Source organism: Podarcis raffonei, chromosome 2, assembly GCF_027172205.1.
Source record: "Podarcis raffonei isolate rPodRaf1 chromosome 2, rPodRaf1.pri, whole genome shotgun sequence".
Taxonomy (NCBI): Eukaryota; Metazoa; Chordata; class Lepidosauria; order Squamata; family Lacertidae; genus Podarcis; species Podarcis raffonei.
Genome location: NC_070603.1, coordinates 64,022,715 through 64,048,597, shown reverse-complemented (window position 1 = coordinate 64,048,597; position 25,883 = coordinate 64,022,715). Strand labels below are relative to the sequence as shown.

The 25,883-nt window shown below is 42.5% G+C and overlaps 1 protein-coding gene across 2 annotated transcripts in view; it reads left to right on the top strand.

Annotated features, from left to right (window-relative positions):
* The window catches only part of ANXA6 (annexin A6), a 49,968-nt gene that overhangs the window by 21,612 nt on the left and 2,473 nt on the right, over window positions 1-25,883 (top strand). The window contains exons 10-23 of one of the 2 annotated variants that reach the window (XM_053377047.1): window positions 1,099-1,194; window positions 1,763-1,821; window positions 2,746-2,868; window positions 3,912-3,970; window positions 5,110-5,188; window positions 6,356-6,437; window positions 7,616-7,710; window positions 18,124-18,237; window positions 19,072-19,162; window positions 19,458-19,537; window positions 20,897-20,950; window positions 22,409-22,426; window positions 24,228-24,321; window positions 24,827-24,922. In XM_053377047.1, coding sequence (XP_053233022.1) covers window positions 1,099-1,194; window positions 1,763-1,821; window positions 2,746-2,868; window positions 3,912-3,970; window positions 5,110-5,188; window positions 6,356-6,437; window positions 7,616-7,710; window positions 18,124-18,237; window positions 19,072-19,162; window positions 19,458-19,537; window positions 20,897-20,950; window positions 22,409-22,426; window positions 24,228-24,321; window positions 24,827-24,922 — 1,140 coding nt within the window. The remainder of the gene's footprint in view (window positions 1-1,098; window positions 1,195-1,762; window positions 1,822-2,745; window positions 2,869-3,911; window positions 3,971-5,109; window positions 5,189-6,355; window positions 6,438-7,615; window positions 7,711-18,123; window positions 18,238-19,071; window positions 19,163-19,457; window positions 19,538-20,896; window positions 20,951-22,408; window positions 22,427-24,227; window positions 24,322-24,826; window positions 24,923-25,883) is intronic. The other variant, XM_053377048.1, reaches the window with a different exon arrangement.

Sequence of the window (25,883 nt, the reverse complement as noted above, 5' to 3'; positions counted from 1 at the left end):
GCAGTTTTGCCCTTGCCCCTCCACTTTCCCTGGGAAAACCCATTCTTTAGTGATAAACTGGCACAGACATCAATCCGGAGAAAACCTGATTGACATTTGCTCTGATTGAGAGTGGTTTTCCCCAGGTTTGGGGATGGCAGGACAAGGGCAAGTCTGGATGAGCCCTTAATTACGATGGACAGGAGTCCATAAACTTGCCCTCTAGTGGCTGAATTATATAACTGATGAGGCCTTATAGGGGTTCTGCCAGAGTTGTTCTTTGCAGTTTGGTTATAATGCTACCTTGGCTCCTAAGAACACTTTTTGCTGTTGGATGAATTATTTGATTAGGGGAGAAGTTCAGTGCTGAGCAGAAAACTCAATAAGGCGACCCCTAAATGTGACCATCTTTGCAGGTAACAATGACAGGTACCTTGACTTAATGAGCCATAATGTGCTCGTGCAGTCAGTTCCCTCTTTATGCAAGTGGGTAAACAAATCAGGAAAAGAGCTTAAGAGTTACATCTGAACCTGAGTTTGTGGCTTGTTTCTGCCTAACAAACCAGGATTTGTAAACAAACAACAAACCTCATTTTAAGGCTGGCTGTTGATCCTGGCTTGTTGGGGGGGAAACATGTTAAAGGGCAACAAACCACAACTCCCTCTTCAGATGCAACTTTAAGCTAACAACAAACCATAATTTTAAATTCTGACATAATGCTAAGCTATCCCCTTCCTGACTTGTTTCCCTGCTTACACAAATGAGATAAGCGAGGGAGCAATTAGGCTGCATGCACCAGCACAGTATAATTTAGTAAGCCACCCTAGGACAAGCCCTGCTGGATCTTGTGGTGGCCAACCAGATGTCTATGGGAAGCCAAGGTTCTTGGATTATTATTTCCTGCAAATGCAGCCGTTGTGGTTTAAATGCCACATTCAAACAACTCCAAAGTTTAATTTGAAAACTATTGTCATTGGAATACTTGTAAATGTTTTTAAGGCATGGCAGTTCAGTGGCATTGACTGTTGGTTGACCTAGAGTGCAGCCTTCTTTGGGCACAGCAGTGAACCAGAGGTTGGTGTGTGCGAGACTATCCCTCTCCTATGCTTTGCTTTCAGTCTTTGATGAGTATCTGAAGATCTCTGGCAAGCCCATTGAAGTGAGCATCCGGGGAGAGCTGTCTGGAGACTTTGAAAAACTGATGCTAGCTGTAGGTAAGTGGGTCAGATCTTGCTATTTGAAGTGGTGTGGCAGACTAGAAGTGACTCTGAAGGTCAGACCCTTTCAGCCTAAACCTGTGGGGCAATTCAGAATTAAAGATGTCAAGGTCTTTGCTAACCCAGTTGATGTTGGGTGTGCTTTAACAGAAGGCAGACTCCTAAATTTTCTTTAGCACTGAACTTCAGCTCTGGATTAGGCACATGACTTGATTTAAGGGATGGGACTTTTCAGTATGTAAGGTGTGCAGGAAGGGTGAGAGGCAGAACTGATCTTGTCAGCATGGAATGGTAAAGAGTGTTGGGGAGCAGAACAGAGAAGTGGTAGGGATGGAACGAAGTTTCCAATAGGAGGGTCTGGCTGACTTGCTGGAACCTGGAACAGGAGCAATCTACACAGCATAATTTTCTTACAGGTTGTGTTCTCTGAATATTCAAAAGCATTTTTACTTTTGTGTCTTGGCCCAGGTTTTGAAGGGCTAAGGAAGCGATTGCATTTTGCTAGCCAGCAGGCAGGGAGCATGAGCCTCTAGTTAACACTCTCTCTTGATTCTTCTTTCCACAGTGAAGAATATCCGCAGTACAGCAGAGTATTTTGCAGACAGGCTCTTCAAAGCCATGAAGGTGAGAGGCATTCCAGGAGCCTTGGACAGTGGATTTCTCCCCCTCTTGAATTCTTTGTGATCATCTACATGTTGCACTGTACATGTTATAGATGTTGTGTTAAATATATTACTGCATTTAACTGGTCTTGTTGTTTTTGTTCTAAAAACAGCTTGTCAGTATTGAGACTATGGAGGACAAGGGCTTAGTCCTTTCTCTGCCACTTTGGTCCTGGCTTAAATTCCCACCTATCTAACTTGCATTTAGCCTCTGGAGATAACTGTCCATTGACAGTAGTCCCCCCCCCCATTTCCCCTCTACTCTAATGATATTTGAGTAATATGGATTTCAGAGAGCTTTCACTACAAACATACAGCATTTCTAGAATTAGCCTTTCATCTCCAGTCTCCTTGATAGTGGGGAACACTTTTTGGTGATACAGGCTTTCTTAGTGCTCTGTGTAAAACCCTTATAGAGGCATAGGGGATAGAATCAACCCACTTCCTGCAAAATGGCTGGGGGAAAGAAAGCTCACTCCCCACCATGGGCCATTGGAGCAACAGCTGTTCTGATACGCCCCTTCATTGTCAGCATTACCAGGGATTGTTCTCAGGCTGTCAAAGGGCAGCCATCAAAGTCCAAAGGGTCCAGAACTGTATGACAGCTCCACTTCAGGGAAGACGCAGCTTGACCCAAAAGAGGTCCAAGTACCTTCAGAGTGCTTAGGCTTTCGCATTTGGGCTTTGTTCAAAGCAGATTCATTCATTCATTCATTCATTCATTGGATCACATTCCTCAAAAAAGAGCCCAGGGTAATGTACATCAGACATATAAGCAAAAGATGGTGGAACAGTGCTTGTGTTCATTAATGTTTTAAAGCAAACCCTGATTTCCACCCACCTCCACTTTGGGATATTTTGTGTGACTCTTTTTGATCTATTTCAGGGCTTAGGAACGAGGGACAACACGTTGATTCGGATCATGGTGTCACGCAGTGAGATTGACATGTTGGACATCCGGGAGATATTCCGGACTAAATATGAGAAGTCACTGCATCACATGATTGAGGTAAATACCGGTTTGCAGCTGGTCTACAATGGAGAAATGAGGGGAGGGGAAAATCCTTCCTTCTGCTCCATAACGGAATTTCCCTGCTCCATCTCTCATACCTCACATTATGCTTTGGAAAGATAATCACCATAGAAAGGCTTGGATAGCCTTAGAGCATGTAGGGACAGACTTCAGAATTGTGGGATCTGCTTTGTGGTTTTTTCACTGGAATCTTGAGACCCACCAGTGGAGTCAGGTGTAGAAATAGAAGGGAGGGTGGAATGAAAACTCTGAGAAAAGGGCAAGAACTCCCTGGAGAAAAGGTGGGATATAAATGTAATAGTAAATAAAATAAAATTCAGGAGCAGGGTGCCTCAATGTAAGTACATGATCAAGCCAGGAATTTGTTTTCTGTACTAGGGCGGACCTTGTAATCATTCACACAACAGTTCATTCCTAGTTTTCCCCCAAGCTTCATTTCAGTAGCACTTAAAAAAATTGGGGGTTGTTAACAAATTTTGGGAGTGAGAAACACTTGCCAATCTACTGCAAATCACTCAGCAATCTGCCAGTAGATGAAGAACTGCCTCCTGCCCACCCATACCTTAGAGAGTTGCTTGAGCTAACCTTTACTTTCTGAGAAGCCTATTTGGTGTTTTTGGCATTCATTTGCCCTTTTCTATAAGAATCCACCTCATGACTAAAGGATTTGGGGGTTTTCTTTCATTTTCTAAACAAAATTCTAGTTCAAGAAACACTGAAATGGAAGAAAACTTGGGTCCTGTTTCCAGGCTTCCCACAGGCATCTAGTTGGCCTTTGGTCTGCGTGTTGTAACGTATTTGCTTCTGGGGACAGAACAAAGAGTTCCATAACCCTCTGTTTTAAGCTGCAGTTTTGAATCTCATGCTCTCTGCTGTGGGTATGGGAGAATTACCAAACACTTTAGGCCACCTTAACTGGGAATTTTTTGTCTTGTGGATGGTTTGTCCATAACAGTTGATGCTTTGAGTGCTTGTGTGTATGTGCATTTCAAACCGACCATCTTTTATTGCCTTTGCAGAGTGACACATCTGGTGAATACAAAAAAGCGCTTCTGAAGCTGTGTGGGGGAGATGATGAGTAAGCTCTACTGCTAGTTAAACATTGCTCTGTGACTTTTATTTCTCTTAACAAGGCTAGTCAGTAGCTGTTTTACTGTCTGAGTGGGGTACCAGCCCCTGATCAGTTAAAACAATAGTCTTGGAATCCACCCTAGTTTGTCATGCTGCTAAACTTTATGTTTACTACAGACCTGCAAAGACAGTGGGAAATTTTCCATTGGCAAAATGCTCAGGTTCTGTTTTTGAAAATACTACTCATATATTAGTTAAAAAATGTATAGGACACTGGAATAATTTCATCTTTAATTTCTGGGGGGAAACATGTCTTTCTTAGCTGGAAGCATTTTAAAAAGTTGAAAACCAGACTTCTGTCAATGCACCATGCAGATTTCTTTGAATACAAGTAAAGTTCTTTAAGAAAAAACTTATGGAGAGAAGGTGTATATATTTATTTGACAGTGACCTTCTGACAGTGTTGAAAGGCATATTTTCAAACTGGGATAGGAAAGAACCTTTTCATCCTACACTAAGTTTGTCATACAGCAGGGCTCCCAAGAGTTTTTCAGTCTCATTTTAGTAAGCCTGTGAGAGTCTGTATCTGGGATGGGCAACTTCAGCATCCCTGAGGATCATTCTTTCCTTTTCTTCCTGGTCAAAGTGTACTGATTGTCATTGTTAAATGTGCCCCTCCTCCATCCATAGAATCATGGAATTGTAGAGTTGGAAGGGACCTCGGGGGTCATCTAGTCCAACCCCTGCAATGCAGGAATCTCAACTAAATCCCATAAGCCAGGTGGCCATCCAACCTCTGCCTAAAAACCTTTGAGGAAGGAGAGTCCACCCCCTCTCTTGGGAGTCTGTGCCACTGTCAACAGCTCTTACTATCTGAAAGTTCTTCCTGATGTTCCCACACTAGTGGCCCAGCACCACAATAAAGCTGGTACCATCCTGCGTAGGGATATGGCAATGGACGCAATTGGGTATTGCCAGGGCATTCCATTTAAAATGCAAAGAAGAAGTGTAACCACACCTTTTCTTCTGTCCCAGTGGGGTGAGTGGGTGAGAATGGCACCAGCTGACTAATTCAAGGCCTACATAGTATGTTCATGTGTCTCCATGAAGTTCATAGACCTTGTGTCCTATCCCCTCCCTTTTCAGTGCTGCAGGTGAGTTCTTCCCTGAAGCTGCACAGGTGGCGTATCAGATGTGGGAGCTTAGTGCAAGGGCCAAAATAGAGGTCAGAACCTGCTCCTCCCCTTTTCTGCCTGCCCTTTGCTGGCTCGAAACCACAGCTGCTTCACTCTGCGTGCTGCTGACCCCTTTCTGCTAGGCCTCTTGGTTAACCTTCCTGTTCAGTGCGCTGCCACTATAACCAAACACCTCCTTAAAACATGCATTTTTAACAGATATGGCTTCATGGCAACCTTCCTCCTTACTCCTGATCTTGTGAATGTCTATGAATTGACTCCCTTGAGATTCTGGTTGCTTCCCAATACATGCTGGCATGAAATAGCTCTCTACTAATATACTGGTATGATTAAAGGGAGGGGGGACAGCCTGATGAGGTTGCTTTGTGTTAGGTGCCCACTGTAGCATTACCCTGACGCTGCATCAGTACCATCTCAGGACTGCAAGTACAATGCTAAAAAAGGTAGTAGAAACATCCCTTATGCATCCTTGCAACTACCTTAAGCTAATGGAGCTGAACTTGAAGGAATCAATCCACTGTGCCTCTTAACAACATCTGGCTATAAGCAGACACTGCTTTTTATGGAGTATTCAAGATACTGAGTTACCTACTGATCTCTTTCAAAGGGTGAATTTGCACTTCACATGTTTCATGTGATAGTTACAGATATCACTTTATTAACTAACCCTGTAGCCATCGCAGATTATTTTCCCCTCGTGGTATACAGTTGCTTAATGCCAGGAAGCAAGAGGTAGTGATAACCTGTGGCAATTGCCATAACTGGAACAGACTGTATGAACTCACCTTACTTCCCCTGCATGTGAAAGAGGGAACCATGTTCTCAGTTCATAGAAAAGCCACCAGGCTGTCCTACTAGGAAATGGGGACCTGAATGAGGACATCCTCTCCCACCTCCTAACTTTGGAAAATGCATGGGGATGAAAAGTGTCTAGATGCTGTCTCTTTTCTTTTTTATTATTTTTCACACCTTCTTTCTCTGGAAAGCAATAGCACTTTTTAGGAGATTCTTTTTTGCCATTACTTCGACGCTTTCCCCCCAGCTTGGCTATTTTTCTTTTAATAAACAAGAGGATTGTTAACTTCCCAGCTTGCTCTATCCCGGATAACTGCTTTGCCCTTAACTTTCTGCTGGTTCCCCCTTTCCCTTCAGTAGGCATGGTTTTAATCAAAACTTCTGTTTCTGTTTTTCTGTAGCTGAAAGGAACCATTTATCCAGCTGCAGATTTCAATGCTGATGGTGATGCAAAAGTACTAAGGAAAGCCATGAAAGGTTTTGGTATGTAAGGCTTTGCAAAGGAGTTTTGCCATTCATGCACTGTGAGGAAAATTAGTCTCCTGTATCCTGTGCAAAATATATAGGCTTGCAGGATGGGGGGAAGTTCAGAGGGTCTTAAAAGCCCACATTTCTTCACTGAGATCTGTCCTACCTGAAACACTTTTTAAACGTGTTTTAAGCACTTTTTTAAACACCGGCCTTCTCCAACAAAGTACCCTTCAGATGTTGTTGGACTACAACTCCCAGCAGTCCAAGCCAACATTGTCAAGAGGGATGATGGGCATTATAGTACGAAACCTCTGAAAGGCACCAAGTTGGGAAAGGCTGTTCTACAAGATACATCTCCAGAGCAACTCCCTTCAAGACTGGGGAGGAGACTTCTTACCTCCTTTCGCTCATTGCTCTGTGATGAAATGAAATATCTAGTGGATTGTGTTATCATTTCAATGATTCCTGTTATAGTTCGATGGACCAATTCTCTGGTGAGAGATGCTAAATATATATATGTATGGCCTTCCTTACGTATTTGGTAACCAACCCCTCTCTTAGACAATTACAAGGGGTGGTCTTGATGTTCTATGGCATCCCTTAATTTTGGCTATGTGGTCTATTTTTTATTTGGAAAAGAAAATAATGCCTCCTGCAGCATGGAGTTGTCCACCATTGGAGGCAATTTACTTTAAGCATCCTCCACATGGTATCTAGGCACCACTACATCTACAAGATGTAGTATAAGGGCTGTTAAGAAGAAATCTCTGTGCTCTTGTGTATCTTGGTTCAGCCTAAACAGAGTGAGACCCAAGTTTACTGCCTATAGTTCCTTTGGTTTGTTGTGCAGGGTCATTTGGGCATCCAAATTTTTACGATTTGCAAAATGGCAGAGGGAATGGTACAAGCAAATTCACATATTTGTAGAAAGCTGGAAAACATTGGCCTTTTCTCTCCCCCCCACAAAATATGTTTGCTCTTGCCAGTGAATGAATAGCAAAATCTCAACTTGGTGTATGCTCATTTGAACAGTTTCCCTCCCCTTGATTGGTATCAGTGGGACTGTGTCAGTTGGTAGCTCCCCAGGATAAAATGTGGGAGTCAAGTATAAATACTATTTCTGAACAGAGTCAAGTCTCATGAGTTGTCAAAAACCGGATGACTCATAGTGTATTTACGTTGGGTTTCAGGCACTGATGAAGATGCTATCATTGAGGTTGTCACACAGCGGAGTAACACCCAGAGGCAAGAAATCATACAAGCATACAAGTCTCATTATGGCCGGGTAATTAGAGCTTTATCTCTATTTTTCTATTGTTCTTCCCAGTATGTCTTTCCTCCAACACCATTTATTTCTACTTTCATCTGCTGCTGTTTCCTCCAATGTCCATAGATGTTTCATTAAAAAATAAATAAATCCCTTTTTAAAAGCAGGAATTTGGCATTCTTATTATAATCTATGGAAGAAATTCAACTCTCCTAATCATTCTATCTGCACATGCATATTGGCTTGCCAGATGAAATGATTCCCCTCTCTTCACCCTTGTGCTGTTCTAGGGTTTTTTCTGACCCACCAAAGAACCAGCTGAGGGGGGCATGTGGGGCAAAGAGAGGAGGGAAAGCCCATTGCACAAGCAGAAGTCCTTTCAGAAGGTTTCCATTAATAGGATTCGTTAGGTGAATCTCACCCGTTATTTTATTTCTGAACCACCCTTCTTCCCATAGGATTCCAGCAAATTAAAGCACATCACAAAAATGGATTGAGTGGTATTTAGCTAAGTTTTATGCAGAGTAAACTCATTGGAATTAATGGACCTAACATGGTCATGTTAATTTCAGCAGGTCTGCTCTGACTAAAACTTAGTTCAATATCACCCATCATCTTTCTGTTGCTTGCTTATATTCCACTTTTAAGTCAAAAGCCCCACCCCCAAGCAGCTGACTGTTTTAATTACTTGTAACTAGACAAGATGGTAGAAAATCCAGGAACTGAATTCCAATGTTTGCTTGTTTAAAAAAGAAAAGGCAATGGATAGAATAACTGTATGTGTGTTTATGGGGTTGTGGATCAAGGGCAAAGTACTTGGAGAGGGTGGAGGGTTTTTATCCTTTCCAGCCTTTGCTGTTTTCCCAGTGAAAATCCCTTTGAACCTTCTCTTTGCCATGTGTAGAGCAAAGCATAGAATTATGTGTCTTATGTAGGACAATTTGGACTATTAGCTTGGGAAAACAGTGCAGGGAGAGAGGGGTTAAACCTGTTCTCCTTTCCCATTGTCATGTTGTTTAATCGTTTAGTCGTATCCGACTCTTCGTGACCCCATGGACCAGAGCACGCCAGGCACTTCTGTCTTCCACTGCCTCCCGCAGTTTGCTCAGGCTCATGTTTGTAGCTTCGAGAACACTGTCCAACCATCTCGTCCTCTGTCGTCCCGTTCTCCTTGTGCCCTCCATCTTTCCCAACATCAGGGTCTTTTCCAGGGAGTCTTCTCTTCTCATGAGGTGGCCAAAGTATTGGAGCCTCAGCTTCACGATCTGTCCTTCCAGTGAGCACTCAGGGCCGATTTCCTTAAGAATGGAGAGGTTTGATCTTCTTGCAGTCCATGGGACTCTCAAGAGTCTCCTCCAGCACCATAATTCAAAAGCATCAATTCTTTGGCGATCAGCCTTCTTGATGGTCCAGCTCTCACTTCCATACATCACTACTGGGAAAACCATGGCTTTAACTATACAGACCTTTGTTGGCAAGGTGATGTCTCTGCTTTTTTTTTTTAATTAAATATTTATTAGTTTTTCACAAATTATAAAAACACAAATCACAACAAAAACATACACACACACAAAACACCAAAAAACACCACATGTATAATTTCAAACCCTATTTTCATAAAAGATTTTCCCGACCTCCTCGTACCTCCCCTTACTGCATTCCAATCTCTAATTAATTTTGATCAACAAATCCTTCCCTAATTTCTAATAAATGAATTTTAACCTTTCTTTTCATATTACATAATGGTTACAGCATTCAACCTCATATTTTCCAAATCCACAGCGTCTCAACATTCCACAATTTTACAATGTTTCTTAAGATAGTCTTTAAATTTCCTCCATTCTTCTTCCGCTGTCTCTTTTCCCTGGTCTCGGATTCTGCCAGTCATCTCTGCCAGTCTCATATAGTCTATAACTTTCATCTGCCATTCTTCCACGGTGGGTAGTTCTTCTGTCTTCCAATACTTCGCGATCAGTATTCTTGCTGCTGATGTTGCATACATAAAGAATATCCTATCCTTCTTTAACACCAACTGGTCGACCATCCCCAAGAGAAAGGCCTCTGGTTTCTTCGGAAAGGTATATTTAAATACCTTTTTTTTATTATAAATCTTTTCCCAGAAAGCCTTAATCTTTGGGCACGTCCACCAGAGGTGAAAGAATGTACCTTCATTCTCTTTACATTTCCAACACTTATTGTCAGACAAGTGGTAAATCTTAGCAAGTTTGACTGGGGTCATGTACCACCTATAAATCATTTTCATAATATTTTCTTTTAAGGCGTTACACGCCGTGAACTTTATACCGGTGGTCCACAACCGTTCCCAGTCTTCAAACATAATGTTATGACCAATGTCTTGTGCCCACTTGATCATAGCTGATTTAACTGTTTCATCCTGTGTATTCCACCTCAGCCCCAAGTTATACATTTTTGACAAGTTCTTAGTTTTGGACTCTAACAGTTCTGTCTCAAGTTTTGATTTTTCCACCTGAAAGCCGTTTTTCCTGTCTGACTTAAAGACCTCCATTATTTGATAATAATGAAGCCAGTCACGCACTTTATCTTTTAGTTTCTCATAACTCTGCAATTTCCATTTGTTCCACAATTTCCCAATATTTCGGCCATTTCAGCCCCATATTAAGCTTTTTCACAGCCTTCGCCTCCATTGGCGATAACCACCTAGGAGTTTTATTTTCCAACAAATCCTTATATTTTGTCCAGACATTGTATAATGCTTTCCTGACAATATGATTTTTAAAAGCTTTGTGAGCTTTAACCTTGTCATACCACAAATATGCATGCCACCCAAAAATGTTATTAAACCCTTCTAAATCCAAAATATCTGTGTTCTCAAGTAGTAGCCATTCCTTCAACCAACAGAAAGCTGCTGATTCATAATAAAGTTTTAAATCTGGCAGGGCAAATCCCCCCCTTTCTTTTGCATCAGTTAATATCTTAAATTTTATTCTGGGCTTTTTGCCCTGCCAGACAAATTTGGAAATATCTCTTTGCCATTTCTTGAAACAATCCATCTTATCCACAATCTGCAAAGTTTGAAACAAAAATAACATTCTAGGCAATACATTCATCTTTATAACTGCAATTCGACCCAACAAGGAAAGCTTCAGTTTCGTCCAAATTTCCAAATCTTTTTTCACTTCTATCCAACATTTTTCATAATTATCTTTAAACAAATTCAAATTTTTTGTTGTCATATTTATCCCCAAATATTTCACTTTCTTAGCCACCGTTAAACCTGTCTCATTCTGAAACCTTTCCCTTTCCATAGGTATTAAGTTTTTCTCCAAAACCTTAGTCTTAGTTTTATTCAATTTAAATCCTGCTACTTGACCAAACTCTTGAATCAGTTCTAAAGCCCTTTTTGTACTAGATTCTGGCTCTTGTAAAGTAAGTACCAAGTCATCTGCAAATGCTCTCAATTTATATTGTTTAGCTCCGACCTGGATCCCCCTAACCAACTGGTCTCTTCTAATCCTATTTAGCAAAACCTCCAGGACCGATATAAAAAGTAATGGAGAGGTTGGGGACCCCTGACGTGTTCCTTTTTCTATCCTAAATTCCTCTGTAACCACATTGTTCACAATCAGTTTTGCTTTCTGTTCTGAGTATATTGCACCAATACCATTTTCAAATCCTTGTCCTACCCCCATCCCCTGAAGATTTTTCTTCATGAAACTCCAAGAAATATTGTCAAAAGCTTTCTCCGCATCAACAAATATAAGGACAGCTTTAGTGTTTATATTAACTTCTAGCATTTCCAAAATGTCAATTATGTTCCTTACATTAGCTGACAAATGTCTTCTCGGGAGAAAACCCGCTTGGTCCTCATGAATCACCTCTGTCAAAACCTTCTTCAGTCTGTTAGCTAAAATATCAGCAAATATTTTGTAATCCACATTCAATAGCGAAATGGGACGATAGTTCTTAAGCTGAGTCTTTTCTGTCTCCGTCTTTGGTATTAGTGTAATGTAGGCCTCTCTCCACGAATCCGGTGCCCTTTTCCCCTCCAAAATTTCGTTGCAAACTTCCTTCATTGGTTGTATAATCCACTCCTTTAACATCTTATAGTACTTGGAAGTGAGTCCGTCAGGTCCTGGAGATTTGCCCAATTGCATCTTTTGAATGGCACCTTCTATTTCTTGTTCAGTTATTTTCTGGTTCAACACAGTTTTATGTTCCTGGGAGATTTTTTGTAATCCATATTTTTCAATAAATTGATCTATATCCTCTTCTTTCTGAGGCCCTTGTGAATATAGTTGTTTAAAATATCTTTGAAAACAATTTCTAATCTCATTGGGCTTATGGATGTTCTTTCCTTCCACTTCTAGACTTGAAACCATATTTAATTTTTGTCTTTTACGTAATTGCCAAGCCAGAAGTTTACCACATTTATCAGCTGATTCAAATGTCTTTTGTTTCATTTGTTTAATTTTCCACTCTATTTCTTGATTCATCAATTCCATATATTGTGTTTGGTAAAGTTTAATTTCTCTCAAAATCTCTTGGGACTTTGGTTTTAATCTTAATCTTTTTTCTCCATCCTTTATCTTCTCCAAAATCTTATCTTTTTTTCCATTCTGCATTCTCTTTTGAATTGCATTTTGTTGTATCAAAAATCCTCTCATTACAGCTTTACTTGCGTCCCAAATTACTCTTTTCTCCACATTGGTGTTCATGTTTATTTCAAAATAATCTCTCAGGGTTTTTTGAGCCTTTTTGTATACCTCTTGATCTCTAAACAAGGTGTCATTCATTCTCCATCTAAAAGTACCAGTTGTTATTTGCTTCATTACCATTTTTACTGGGTTATGGTCGGAGCAAGTTTTTGGGCAGATTTCCACTTTTTTTATCTTTGATGCCATTCCTCTAGTGACCCAAATTTGGTCGATTCTAGTCCATGTCGATTTGGCTTCAGAAAAGAAGGTTCCCTCTCTTTCAAGGGGGTTCCTTGTTCTCCATATGTCAATCAGGTCCATATTGTCAGTCATTTCAAAAAAAGTTTTTGGTAATCTTCCATCCTTGGTCAGTGCTTGTCTTTGAGCTTTATCCATGTTCGTCGAAACTACTCCATTCATATCTCCCATCACTATTAAGTTATAGTCCAAATAGTCCAACAAAGTCTCATGCAACTTCTTAAAAAATTCTGATTTCCCCTCATTAGGTGCGTATATTCCAACAATCAAGAATTTTTCTCCTTGGACTTGAATTTCAATTGCTAAGAATCTTCCTTGTTCATCTTTAAACATAAATTTTGGTAACAGTTTCTCTTTTGCATATATCACAATTCCTCTTTTTTTAACTCTATCAGATGAAATAAATTCTTGTCCCAATCTCTTATTCACTAATAGTTTCCTATGTGACCTTATCACATGGGTTTCTTGTAAACAAATCAAATCCAATTGTTCTTTCTTTAAAATATGAAAAACAGCTTTCCTCTTTCGGGGCATGTTAAGGCCATTACAATTCCAACTTAGAAGTTGCAGGGCCATGATGAGACTATTTAGTTCCTCCTACTGCTCCAAGGCGTTGTTCTTCCTCTGTCAGTGGCAACAATCCAAATGATAAGTTTGCAATGTCCAGTATTTCTTTCTCTGGTGCTCCCAGCCCTCCTCCAAGTTCCACCTCCTTTTGTAGATCTTCTTCGTGATCTCTCAAAAATAGATCTTTCTCACTCAGAGATCTTATTCTTATCTTCCTTCCTTTATACTTAAAAGATAGGCCTTGTGGGTATTCCCATCTGAAGAATATCTTATTTTTTTTCAGTAAAATAATCAGCTCCTTGTAGTTTGCCCTTACGTCCAAGATATGTTTCGGAATGTCTTTGTAGATCTCCACGTGGGAATCCTCAATCTCCAGGGGTCTTTGATAATGTAGATTTAAAATCTTATCTCTTTCTTCTTTAGATCTTAATGTTATCAAACAGTCTCTTGCTCTGTTTTTCCTTTGTTTTGTACCAAGTCTGAATGCACTCACTATTTTAAATTCTTCCTGCTCCAGATCCTGTTGCCAAAAATCCACAAATTCTTTTGTTATGAACTCCACCAGGTTGTCCCCCTTCTTTTCTGGAATAAATCTTAACCTTAAATTCCTTTCTTTCCTTTGTAATTCAATCATAGACAAAGTCAGGTCATGTTCCTCCAATCTCTTGACAACCGGTGGTATCCTCTCCCGAGTTGCCACAGCAATATCTTTTGCTTCTTCTGCAATTTTTCTGGTGGTGGCCGAATCTTCCAAAAGTCTTGCAATAGTCTCAGTATTGGAATTCACTTTCCTTCCAAGGTCATCAATGCTTTTCGTATTCAAATCAATTTTTTTTGCTAGCTCAGCCACTTGTTTATTGGTTTCTGCGACTTGTTTATTGGTTTCCACCACTTGTCTACTGGTCTCAATCCCCTGCCTGGTCAAATTTTCCAAAGATGCATTTATTTTATTAAGAGCTTGGGCCAGGGGATCTTCTGCAGACATTGCTCTGGCTTTTATTTGAGAGGCAACAGCTGCTCCTGTGCCACCAGACGTTGAAGCCCTTCGTTGATGAGAACTGTCAGTTTTGTATTGTCTACCAGATCTTAAACTTGCTTTCTCTTCAAATTTCCCCTTCTCTCTATCCATAACACTCTCATTCAAAGCCAAGGTCACTTCCCAGACTTCTACTTTCGTTTCTTAAGGGGAATTTCCACTCAGCTTTACTATATTGGCTCAATTAGTAGTGTAACAAGAACGTCCACTAGGGGGTATAACAGTTATTTTTGTATCTTGTTAAAGACCCTTTTCCAGTTTGCCACAATTTCAAACTGTTTAAAATGTTATTTTGTATTTAAAGTCTCTCCTGAAGTAATGTATCTTATGCAGAGTTGATATAACAACTTTTCCTAGTGCGTTGACAGCCCTTCATTAATTCCCTTGTCCAGGCAGTCCGACTCCAGAAAATCAAAACAGCGGTAGCTTTTCCCCTTTAGGGTCGTACCTTTCTTGCAGGCACACAAAAGTTCAATTTCCCCTCCCCTTCGCACCTTCCCGACTTGGGGGGGGGGTAGCCTTCAAACGGTAGATTTTCAACTTTAAAAAGGATCTTATCTTTAGTTGCAGCTTACAGTTCCTTTGTTTAAAATCTTTACAGCAGGGAGAGGCAGACTTCCTTTTTGTACCTTTCCCGTGATAGTTCCGATTTTTAACTGATAAAATTTTAATAAATCCAATCTGTTCATCCTACTCACGAGTAGTTGCTTTTAGTCCGAATTCCATAGAAGAAATTAGCGCTCTCCGATCATGGCGATGCGGCTTCACTCCACAGGCTGTATCCGACCCTCAGCACCGCGCCGCTCTCCCGTCTCCGCTCCAAAGCCTTTAAAAAGGCTCTTTTGCGGTTCAGGGGGGGGCGCAAAAGGTGCCCGCCGGGTCTTCTAGCTCACAGGAATCCGCTCCTGTGATTTTTAAGGGTCCCCGCTTCGCCGTAGCGGCAGGACCCGAACCCGCGGAGCAGACCTCCCTCGGAGCTCCGAGGGAAATCCGCCATTAATCGCTGGCGCTAACCGGAAGTCCCCGGTGATGTCTCTGCTTTTTAAGATGCTGTCTAGGTTTGCCATCGCCTTTCTCCCAAGGAGCAGGCGTCTTTTAATTTCGTGACTGCTGTCACCATCTGCAGTGATCATGGAGCCCAAAAAAGTAAAATCTCTCACTGCCTCCATTTCTTCCCCTTCTATTTGCCAGGAGGTGATGGGACCAGTGGCCATGATCTTCGTTTTTTTGATGTTGAGCTTCAGACCATATTTTGCGCTCTCCTCTTTCACCCTCATTAAAAGGTTCTTTGATTCCTCCTCACTTTCTGCCATCAAGGTTGTGTCATCTGCATATCTGAGGTTGTTGATATTTCTTCCAGCAATCTTAATTCCAGCTTGGGATTCATCCAGTCCAGCCTTTCGCATGATGAATTCTGCATATAAGTTAAATAACCAGGGAGACAATATACAGCCTTGCCGTACTCCTTTCCCAATTTTGAACCAATCAGTTGTTCCATATCCAGTTCTAACTGTAGCTTCTTGTCCCACATAGAGATTTCTCAGGAGACAGATGAGGTGATCAGGCACTCCCATTTCTTTAAGAACTTGCCATAGTTTGCTGTGGTCGACACAGTCAAAGGCTTTTGCATAGTCAATGATGCAGAAGTAGATGTCTTTCTGGAACTCTCTAGCTTTCTCCATAATCCAGCGCATGTTTGCAATTTGGTCTCTGGTTCCTCTGCCCCTTCGAAATCCAGCTTGCACTTCTGGGAGTTCTCGGTCCACATACTGCTTAAGCCTGCCTTGTAGAATTTTAAGCATAACCTTGCTAGCATGTGAAATGAGTGCAATTGTGCGGTAGTTGGAACATTCTTTGGCACTGCCCTTCTTTGGGATTGGGATGTACACTGATCTTCTCCAATCCTCTGGCCACTGCTGAGTTTTCCAAACTTGCTGGCATATTGAGTGTAGCACCTTGACAGCATCATCGTTTAAACTTTTAAATAGTTCAGCTGGAATATCATCACTTCCACTGGCCTTGTTATTAGCAGTGCTTTCTAAGGCCCATTTGACTTCACTCTCCAGGATGTCTGGCTCAAGGTCAGCAACCACACTACCTGGGGTGTACGAGACATCCATTTCTTTCTGGTATAATTCCTCTGTGTATTCTTGCCACCTCTTCTTGATGTCTTCTGCTTCTGTTAGGTCCTTTCCACCTTTGTCTTTTATTATGGTAATCTTTGTACGAAATGTTCCTTTCATATCTCCAATTTTCTTGAACATATCTCTGGTTTTTCCCATTCTATTGTTTTCCTCTATTTCTTTGCATTGCTTGTTTAAGAAGGCCTTCTTGTCTCTCCTTGCTATTTTTTGGAAATCTGCATTCAATTTCCTGTATCTTTCACTATCTCCCTCGCATTTTGCTTGCCTTCTCCCCCCCCCCCCCCGCTATTTGTAAGGCCTCGTTGGACAGCCACTTTGCTTTCTTGCATTTCCTTTTCATTGGGATGGTTTTAGTTGCTGCCTCCTGTATAATGTTACGAGCCTCCATCCATAGTTCTTCAGGCACTCTGTCCACCAAATCTAAATCCTTAAACCTGTTCCTCACTTCCACTGTGTATTCATAAGGGATTTGACTTAGATTGTATCTTACCGGCCCAGTGGTTTTTCCTACTTTCTTCAGTTTAAGCTTGAATTTTGCTATAAGAAGCTGATGATCTGAGCCACAGTCAGCTCCAGGTCTTGTTTTTGCTGACTGTATAGAGCTTCTCCATCTTTGGCTGCAGAGAATATAATCAATCTGATTTTGATGCTGCCCATCTGGTGATGTCCATGTGTAGAGTCGCCTCTTGTGTTGTTGGAAAAGAGTGTTTGTGATGACCAGCTTGTTCTCTTGGCAGAACTCTATTAGCCTTTGCCCTGCTTCGTTTTGAATTCCAAGGCCAAACTTGCCAGTTGTTCCTTTTATCTCTTGACTCCCTACTTTAGCATTCCAATCCCCTATAATGAGAAGAACATCCTTCTTTGGTGTCATTTCTATAAGGTGTTGTAAGTCTTCATAGAATTGGTCAATTTCAGTTTCTTCAGCACCAGTGGTTGGTGCATAAACTTGGATTACTGTGATGTTAAAAGGTCTGCCTTGGATTCGTATCGAGATCATTCTATCATTTTTGAGATTGCATCCCAGTACAGCTTTCGCCACTCTTTTGTTGACTATGAGGGCCACTCCATTTCTTTTATGGGATTCTTGCCCACAGTAGTAGATATGATGGTCATCCGAACTGAATTCACCCATTCCCGTCCATTTTAGTTCACTGATGCCCAGGATGTCAATATTTATTCTTGCCATCTCATTTTTGACCACATCCAACTTACCAAGGTTCATGGTTCTTACATTCCAGGTTCCTATGCAATATTTTTCTTTACAGCATTGGACTTTCCTTTCACTTCCAGGCATATCCGCAACTGAGCATCCTTTCGGCTTTGGCCCAGCCGCTTCATCAGCTCTGGATCTACTTGTACTTGTCCTCCGCTCTTCCCCAGCAGCATGTTGGACGCCTTCCGACCTGAGGGGCTCATCTTCCAGCATCATAACTTTTATATGCCTGTTGCTTTTGTCCATGGAGTTTTCTTGGCAGGGATACTGGAGTGGCTTGCCGGTTCCTGCTCCAGGTGGATCACGTTTGGTCAAAACTCTCCACTATGACCTGTCCATCTTGGATGGCCCTGCACGGCATAGCTCATAGCTTCTCTGAGTTATTCAAGCCCCTTCGCCACGGCAAGGCAGTGATCCATGAAGGGGGCATTGTCATGGGTGAATGTTAAATCAAAACTACTGATCCATTTAGCTCAGTATTGCCTGCCTGATGGGCAGCAGTCCTTCAGGGTTTCAGATCTGTGTTTCCCATGACAGGACCTGATAGCTGACCTGAAATCTGAAATATCGGGGCCCTTGGCGAAGGTCATTCTTGGACTAATGATGACACCAGCACAGTATGATGCTAAGCAACTGAAGAAAGCTATGGAGGTATTGTAGCTTTGTAAGATATATATACCCAAATGTGACTTTATTGCTTAATGTTATATAACAGCAGGCCCTGGGTGCATGGAAGGCCCCTCTCTTTCTGATTTAGGTTCTGTGAATGGAAACTCACCTAACTGATACTTTTTAAGCGTCAGTGAGATGAAAAGGAAACTTTTCCCTTGCTTTGGTACTCAAAGGACATAATGGTGCGTAAGGAGCAGGCCAAGTTGAAACTGTCCCAAGTGTTTCTACAGTATAGATCCAGAACAAGCATGCTTGTGTGACAGGGGGAAACTGGAAGTCCACTTGTTGCCCTGGGGGCTACAAAACATAGAGGCTCAGAGTCACATAGCCCTGGTTTGCAGCAAGATTCCCCACAGAACGGAGAAAAACTAAAACTGGGAATTCCCTTTTGGTACTCACCCTCATCAAACAGTATGGAATCCACCCCCACCCCCTCGCAAAAAAGCTAGTTCCAGGATTCAGGTCTCCATGAGGAGAAAGGGAGGTAGGGAACCCCCTACTCTGCTTTTCCCTCAAGGAGATTCTTCATCCCTTGTGAGACTGCATAACCCGCTATTCCTGATTCCAGTTCTAGCTCACTAAGCTGTGAACCACCCTCCTTTTATTGAGGAGTTGCAGGGGGTTTCTGGAGGTCCCTGTGAGCTCAAGGGCTGGTATTCCCCAGCAGTGAGATGCCTCGCATCCAGAAATGTAGCCACTTCTAGACAGTGCTCCCCCCCCCCCCCCCGTAAAAGAAAAGAAAATCGGTGGCCTGCTTGTAGATACTCTGAAATATATTCTAGCAACTGTCGTGTGTCTTTATAATCCTTTCAGGGGGCTGGAACTGATGAAAGTGTTCTCATTGAAATTTTGGCCACTCGGAACAACCAGGAGATCCAAGCAATTAACACAGCATATAAAGACGGTAAAGTTCTCGTGAGGTGCAGGACCCCTCTTTAAGGAATTGGTGGACTTAAAAACACAAACTGTGTGAGGGGGGGAGGGAGGGAGGGAGAGACAGAGAGAGATTTGCCCCCATGTTTCCTGTGAAGATGAGGCATTGTGCATCCATATGCCAATATGTGAGTATGCAATGATCACAATTAGGAAAGACAAAATGCACAAAACCGATCTTCAGGTGGGAAGTAGGATGAGGATCAGTCCTCTGCCGTATGTTTCTAATACCCCCATCATGATGTCTTCCTCTACTCTTTTTTCAGCCTACAGTAAGTCTTTGGAAGATGCACTGAGTTCTGACACTTCGGGGCATTTCAAAAGGATCCTCATCTCTCTGGCTCTGGTAAGGACTCCTGCATGCCTCCCGAATCGCAGGAAAAGTAGAAACCACTGAGCCGTTTCCTGACACAAAGGTGGATAGAAGTGGTTGAAGGAGTTGGCTGTGCTTAGCCTGGAGAAGAGGTGATTAAGGGGTGATATGACAGCCAGGTAGTTGCTTCTTTGATGAAGTGAAGGAGTGTCTCCACACCCATCGTTCTGCCCGGACACTGAGGTCCAGTGCTGAGGGCCTTCTGGCAGTTCCCTCATTGCGAGAAGCCAAGTTACAGGGAACCAGGCAGAGGGCCTTCTCAGTAGTGGCACCCTCCCACCAGATGTCAAAGAGAAAAACAACTACCAGACTTTTAGAAGACATCTGAAGACAGCCCTGTTTAGGGTAGGGAAGCTTTTAATGTTTAATAGACCATTGTATTTTAATATTTTGTTGGAAGCCACCCAGAGTGGCTGGGGAAACCCAGCCAGATGGGCAGGGTATAAATTATTATTATTGAATTGGTTTTCTGTACTACAGAGGACAGGATCTGAACCATTGGGTTCAAATTGCAAGGGGTGGTGGTGGTCTGGAAGAGCAATTCTGACTGTATGAGCTGCTCAAGCTGCCTTGAAAGGTGGCGAACTCTCCTTCGTTACGTATTTTTGAATACGTAAGCTGTCAGGGATGCTTTATTAGTGGTACGGGGGGGACGGTTGACCAGATGGCAATGGGGGCCCCTTCCAACACTATGATAGGGAAACCTGTGATGATTTCTGCCTGCTCTGCATGCGTTAAAAGTCACAGGAGACCCGACTTAATGAAAAACCTGGCAACCTACTTGGAATCTGAAGGCTGGTTTATGTTGTTCTGCCTGTCTCTGCACTGTTGCGGACCACCACCTCCTTTTTGTAAAGCTAGGTTATTTATTTTTTTGGTGCCCCACTGTAATATGCATCACATTCTGCAAATCGCTAGCCATGATGTTGCGGTCACCTTTTGTCTAGAATTAAAGCAGCATGCCAGTGTCCGCTCCGTGAAACCCCCACGTTTTGAGTGGTAGGCAGCACCCATCTTCCTCCTGCCATTAGTCATTTCCACAGGACAAGAGTGGAAGGTGGATGGGGCATACTATAGATGGATGGTGGCAGCGGTGATAGTGATAGCAGCTCTGTCAGCATCAGCTAGATGCCATTGTGGTTGTCCATAAGGCACGGAGCGACATAACATTGCTCCTGGGCATTGTGGCCCAATTCTTACAGCATCCAGTCGGAGCATCCTCAGGAGCCCCAATTGCCTGAGGATGCTGCCTGCTGGTGTCAGACTTGCTTCTAGTCATTTTTACAGATGCTTTTTGCACCTTTATTCACTACTTTCAATGTCTGGACACAGGGGGCCCGTGATGAAGGAGGAGAGGACCTTGCCAAAGCTCAGGCGGATGCCCAGGTGAGAAATGCACACTTTAAAATATATATTCTTGAAATAAAACCACACGTGCAAAGGCAGTTAATTTATTTCTGCCTTTTCCCCGCAAGGCTGGGAATTGAAAATGATGAAATGATACTCCCTGATCTTTGCCTCTGCTCAAACTGCCGCACTCCATGCTAAATCATGTGATTTCTGTGATTCCAGATACATTGGAAGTAAGATACCAGAGACTCCCCACCCCAAAATAGTTTTCTGGTGTTTTTAAATGTCATCATATTAATGACAGTGTTGCAAGTCCTAGAATAAAGAGTTGTACCATCCAGATATTTTCAATTAATATACAGTAAAGAGGGGGTTTCTGTTTTGGGAGTTTACTGGTATTGTTACACACCATGACTGTAGTTTTGTAATCCATAATAAGGACAGCTGTATTAAAAATGAAAAGTGATTAGGTAATCCATTTTATATGCACATAGTTTGTTTATGTGCCCCCAGTTAAGTTCTGATTTATGTGGAACGATGCAGTTAGCATTGTTACCATGTGGGGGAGTGCTGATACTTTTGCATGCTTGTGCATGTTTTTAAACCAACTGTGCTTTGTCGCTTCTGAGTCTACTTAGGCAGGAGAAAGAGAGAGATACAGAGGCTGGTGGCTAAAATGCTGTATTTTAGGCAGGTCATGGCAAAACTAAACGTGTGCCAATTAGTGCTGAGCAGGGTGAGGATGCATAATGGGACATTCAGAATACACCTAAATTGTACTTGTTAGCGAGACCACACAACACCACCCACCTCCCCCATCACAGCATCTGATTCTTACATAGATGTCACATCGGCATACTGAAACTGCAAGCAGAATTATTTTGGCATGTCGCTTTCCTCCCCACCCCCACCCCATCAACCAGAACTATTATTATTTCCTGCCATATACAAAACCCAAGCCCCTCTCATCTTCCTGTCTCCTTTGCCTTACATTTCTAATTTCTGCTCCAGTGCTGAATGTTCTCTTTCCCCACAATTCTTGGTCCATCTTTGGCTTGTCTCCTCTCTCTGGAAGCTCCTTGGGGTACAGACCTTGTGTTCTTGAAGTCTTGCGAAACTGGGCGTATGTGTGCATGTGTATGTGATTAGAACATTCTTTACCCCAGGCCAAAGGTCCTTTGCAGATATGTTTCCCTTTCCTTTCCCATTCTCTTTTTGACCCTCTTCCACATCTGAGCATTGGCAGATATACTTTTTCTGAACAAAGGGATATATTTTTCATTTAGGCGTTTAATTGGACACATAAAAATATCTGAAGGGCTGCACATGGTCTGAGAAATGAATCTGCTGCCACTTTTCGGGAGCCTGAAGATCTTGGCTTGAGAGATTAGAATGACCTGTTTTTAATCTATGAAATCCTAAGAAAGTGCTGCACAGGCCTATCTCTGACCCTGTTGCCTTCCTCTCTCTCTCCCTCTTTCTCTCTGTTGTCAGGTTGTTGCTGAAACCCTGGTGAGTGCCTGCCATTTTTGTTGTTTGACACTTTATTCAGGACTCATGGGGTGGACTCACACAACAGTGCCTTCCAAACCACAGGAAGGTTTTTTAGAGTGACCACTTGTGCACTGTCAAAAATGAGGATGTGACTTCGCACAAAATGTGCATTTGGTAATTTATATGTACATATAGATGCAAAATTGCTGAAGATTTAAATAGAAGTGCAATACATCTTGCCATAGTGGGAAGACTGTGGCCAGGTGAGCTTTGTGCAGACTCACATTGCTGTCCAGCTGCTAACAGCTAATGGGCAGCTTCAAGGCTCCTCCTGCTTTCCTTTTTTGGGCTCTTTACCTTTTAAAGTAGGCTTATGTCGGTCAGCTCTTAAAACAGCAAACTGTCCTTTGACAGCCCTTCAAAGGGAGGAATGTCTTTTGCTTAGAGTTGGGCACATGGCCACTCAGAGGTTTGCCAAACCCATCTTAGCCCATATCTCACTGGCTGTTGGGCCTGCCCTACTGCCTGTATTCATCTGGCTCTCCAACCAAAGATAACCTGAAAACATTCCCTTACAGTAGTGGGGGAGGATAAATTATAAAAAATCTACTGTTGGCTTATTTAGGCATGACTTCTCACCTGCAAAACTGGGAAGGCAAGGGAGGGGGTATGCTTCTCAAAGTACCCAGAGAGGAGCAGAGAATGTCAAAAGTTTGCATAATAACTAGGTAATTAACTGCACAGGGAGGACAATTTAAAGCAATTGGGGAAATTGTTAGTGACCTGCTAAGTGTTCCAAAACATAAGAGTGCCATTAGTTGTGCTGTACATTTCTCACTACATATGAAGCACATGGGAAGATGAATTGTCATTGCATTGTTGCATGTATTTATTGTCAAAAGGCAGTTTCACGCAACCTTTTTTGGTGTTTGGGAAGAAATGGTTGCTATTTCTGTGTGTTAATGTCCCACAGGTGACGATGCAAAATATGACCTCCTTTTTTACCTGTTGTGGCAAAATTTCAAAAAACCAGCTGAGTTGTCCATTTAGGGGTAGGAAAAGATGTTAGAGTTACCTATAGCCTTGAGGTGTTCATAAGCTTCTCTAGGGTGAGGGGTGTCTTCTGTTATAGACCCATTAGGCCAGGAGTGGGGAACTGGATCTGTCTGGCTTGCCACATCTCCCTCACCACCACAGGCCAAGTTTGACAAGTCAGTCACCTGACATCATTGCCCCATGTGGGCAAAGGCACATTGCTTTGCAAACCCCCAACAAAAAGTGGATTGTCAAGGCTTGCAAAGTGCCCTGCATGAAACTTTTCAGGTATTCCAATCAACTACAGTCCCCCTTTTAGCCCACCTGCATCTTTTTACCTGCCCCACACTTGATGTCCTATATGCCTCCTTGTGTAGGGCCAATATGTGGCTTAACCAAAACAGCCTTGCAGGCCAAATGGAGAGGCCTGTCAGAGCCCTAATGATTAGGGAGTGTCTCTCAGTTACAGTCACATGGGACCTTTTTGAGCCTGATGGTGATCTCTCACTGGATCAGCTCAAATGGCAATATGTTTAGTACACTTGGAGAGAGAATCCTACTTGGGCAGACTTCTACTTGTTGCCAGCCTTCTCATAATAGTCACAGAAGATTTTGCTGAGCCGCTTTCACAATCTTTGCTGCCATATTAATGGAGGAATACATAGCAACCTTCTTACAGGAATGCACTAGTATATAGGCTCTCAGGAATCAAAAGGAAAATATTTCACTAGCCTGTATCTTTTGCTGTTCTTCCCCATCCCTTCAATCTTCTTTGGTTTCGCAGAAATTGTCTGATGTTTCCGGTGATGATTCAACATCTCTGGAGACACGCTTCATGACCGTCTTGTGTACGCAGAGCTACCCCCAGCTCCGGAGAGGTAAATAGGGAGGGAGTGGTGTGTTTGTTGAATGTTGTGGAGCCCGTGCCTAGATGCAGACTCATTGACCTGACCTTTCTCAGGCCGTGTTATTGTAGTTTCGAAAAGGGCAACTATTACCTCCTCAGGGGCTTTGAAGGAAAGAGGCTGCTGATGCAATTGTTGTGCTACAAAAAAGAAAGAAAGAAATTCTCCTTTAGCTCAAGAACACCTGCTCCTCTGATGGAATTCAGGGTTAGGAGGTTTGTTTCACTAACTGTACTTTTCTGTAGAACATCTTGATATTTGATACTTCCCTGTGGCAGCACCCAATCACCCTTGAACATACTTGACCTTGCCTAACACACTGTAGAAGTGGACTAAGGGCATAGCAGTTTTATGCCCCTGCTGTGGCCAGTCCCATTACTCACTGAGGACAGTTGGCTAGTTCCCTAGCTTAGCTTTTAGGTCATTCCAAAGCCGTAGAGGGTTCTGATTTCTTATTCTCTACCTTCAATCCTTGTAGTCTTCCAGGAGTTCGTTAAGATGACGAACCATGATGTGGCACATGCCATCAACAAGCGGATGTCTGGAGATGTGCGCGATGTCTTTTTAGCCATTGGTGAGTGTCTCTTGCACAGGTGTAAAAAAAAGAGGCTTGTGCTTTCCTTGCACATTGAGTGTGGACTTCAGCAAACCTTGCCTTGCCAAACTTGCTCTTGCAACTAGTCCACCTCAACAGTCAACCAAATTTTTATAATATTCCTGAGATGAAGCAAGAAATTAGTTAAATTTCCTGTTGTATTCCACTTGCAAAAAAATGTGTGGGCTGGTAATTGTAATTTTATGTTGTAAACTGCCCTGAGATCTATGGGTATAGGGTAGTATACAAATTTAATAAATAAAAATAATAAAAATAAAGTATTTCACAGAATTCAGCTATTCCGGTGAATGGTATTAATGTCTAAGAGAGGCTATATGGGCGACCTATTATGTATCCAGTGGGGACTTCACTATTGGCCTGTTGGGGAAGGAGTGGTAGGTGGGATGCCTCCTAACCAGCTGAAATCTTACGTTGGTGCACTATGCACCTTTCCCAACATTTGTCTGCATGTTTTCAGTCTTTATTTGTACAGCTTTGAGAGCTAGAAACTTGCTCTGTGCAGATTTCAAACACCTTCGGCTGAAACTTGGCTGTTAGATAGAATCAGTGAATAGGATCTCACTGACACTGTAACCCTTGGCATGGCTCAGCAGTATGTCATATAGGTCTTAGAGGCTTCAAGCACTATCTTTATCAGTGACTTTCTGCTTGGTTGCAATATGTTGATTCCCTCAGGCTGGCTGACCTGCCTGCAATCTTGTTCTCCTGAACAGACTTTTAAAAATGTACCTTCACCGAGACTAACAGGAAATGGCCGCCACCCACTGCGAGCTTTGCCACCACTGAGCTCGAATGTGGCTTCTTCAATGGCTGCTTCTCTAGTCATCTTGTAGCATATCAGTGGGCCTGTTGAATTCACTGCAGACCCAGAGATCCCTTCCAGTGGTGTCCAGATAAGGACGCTGGATAGACAAGAAGC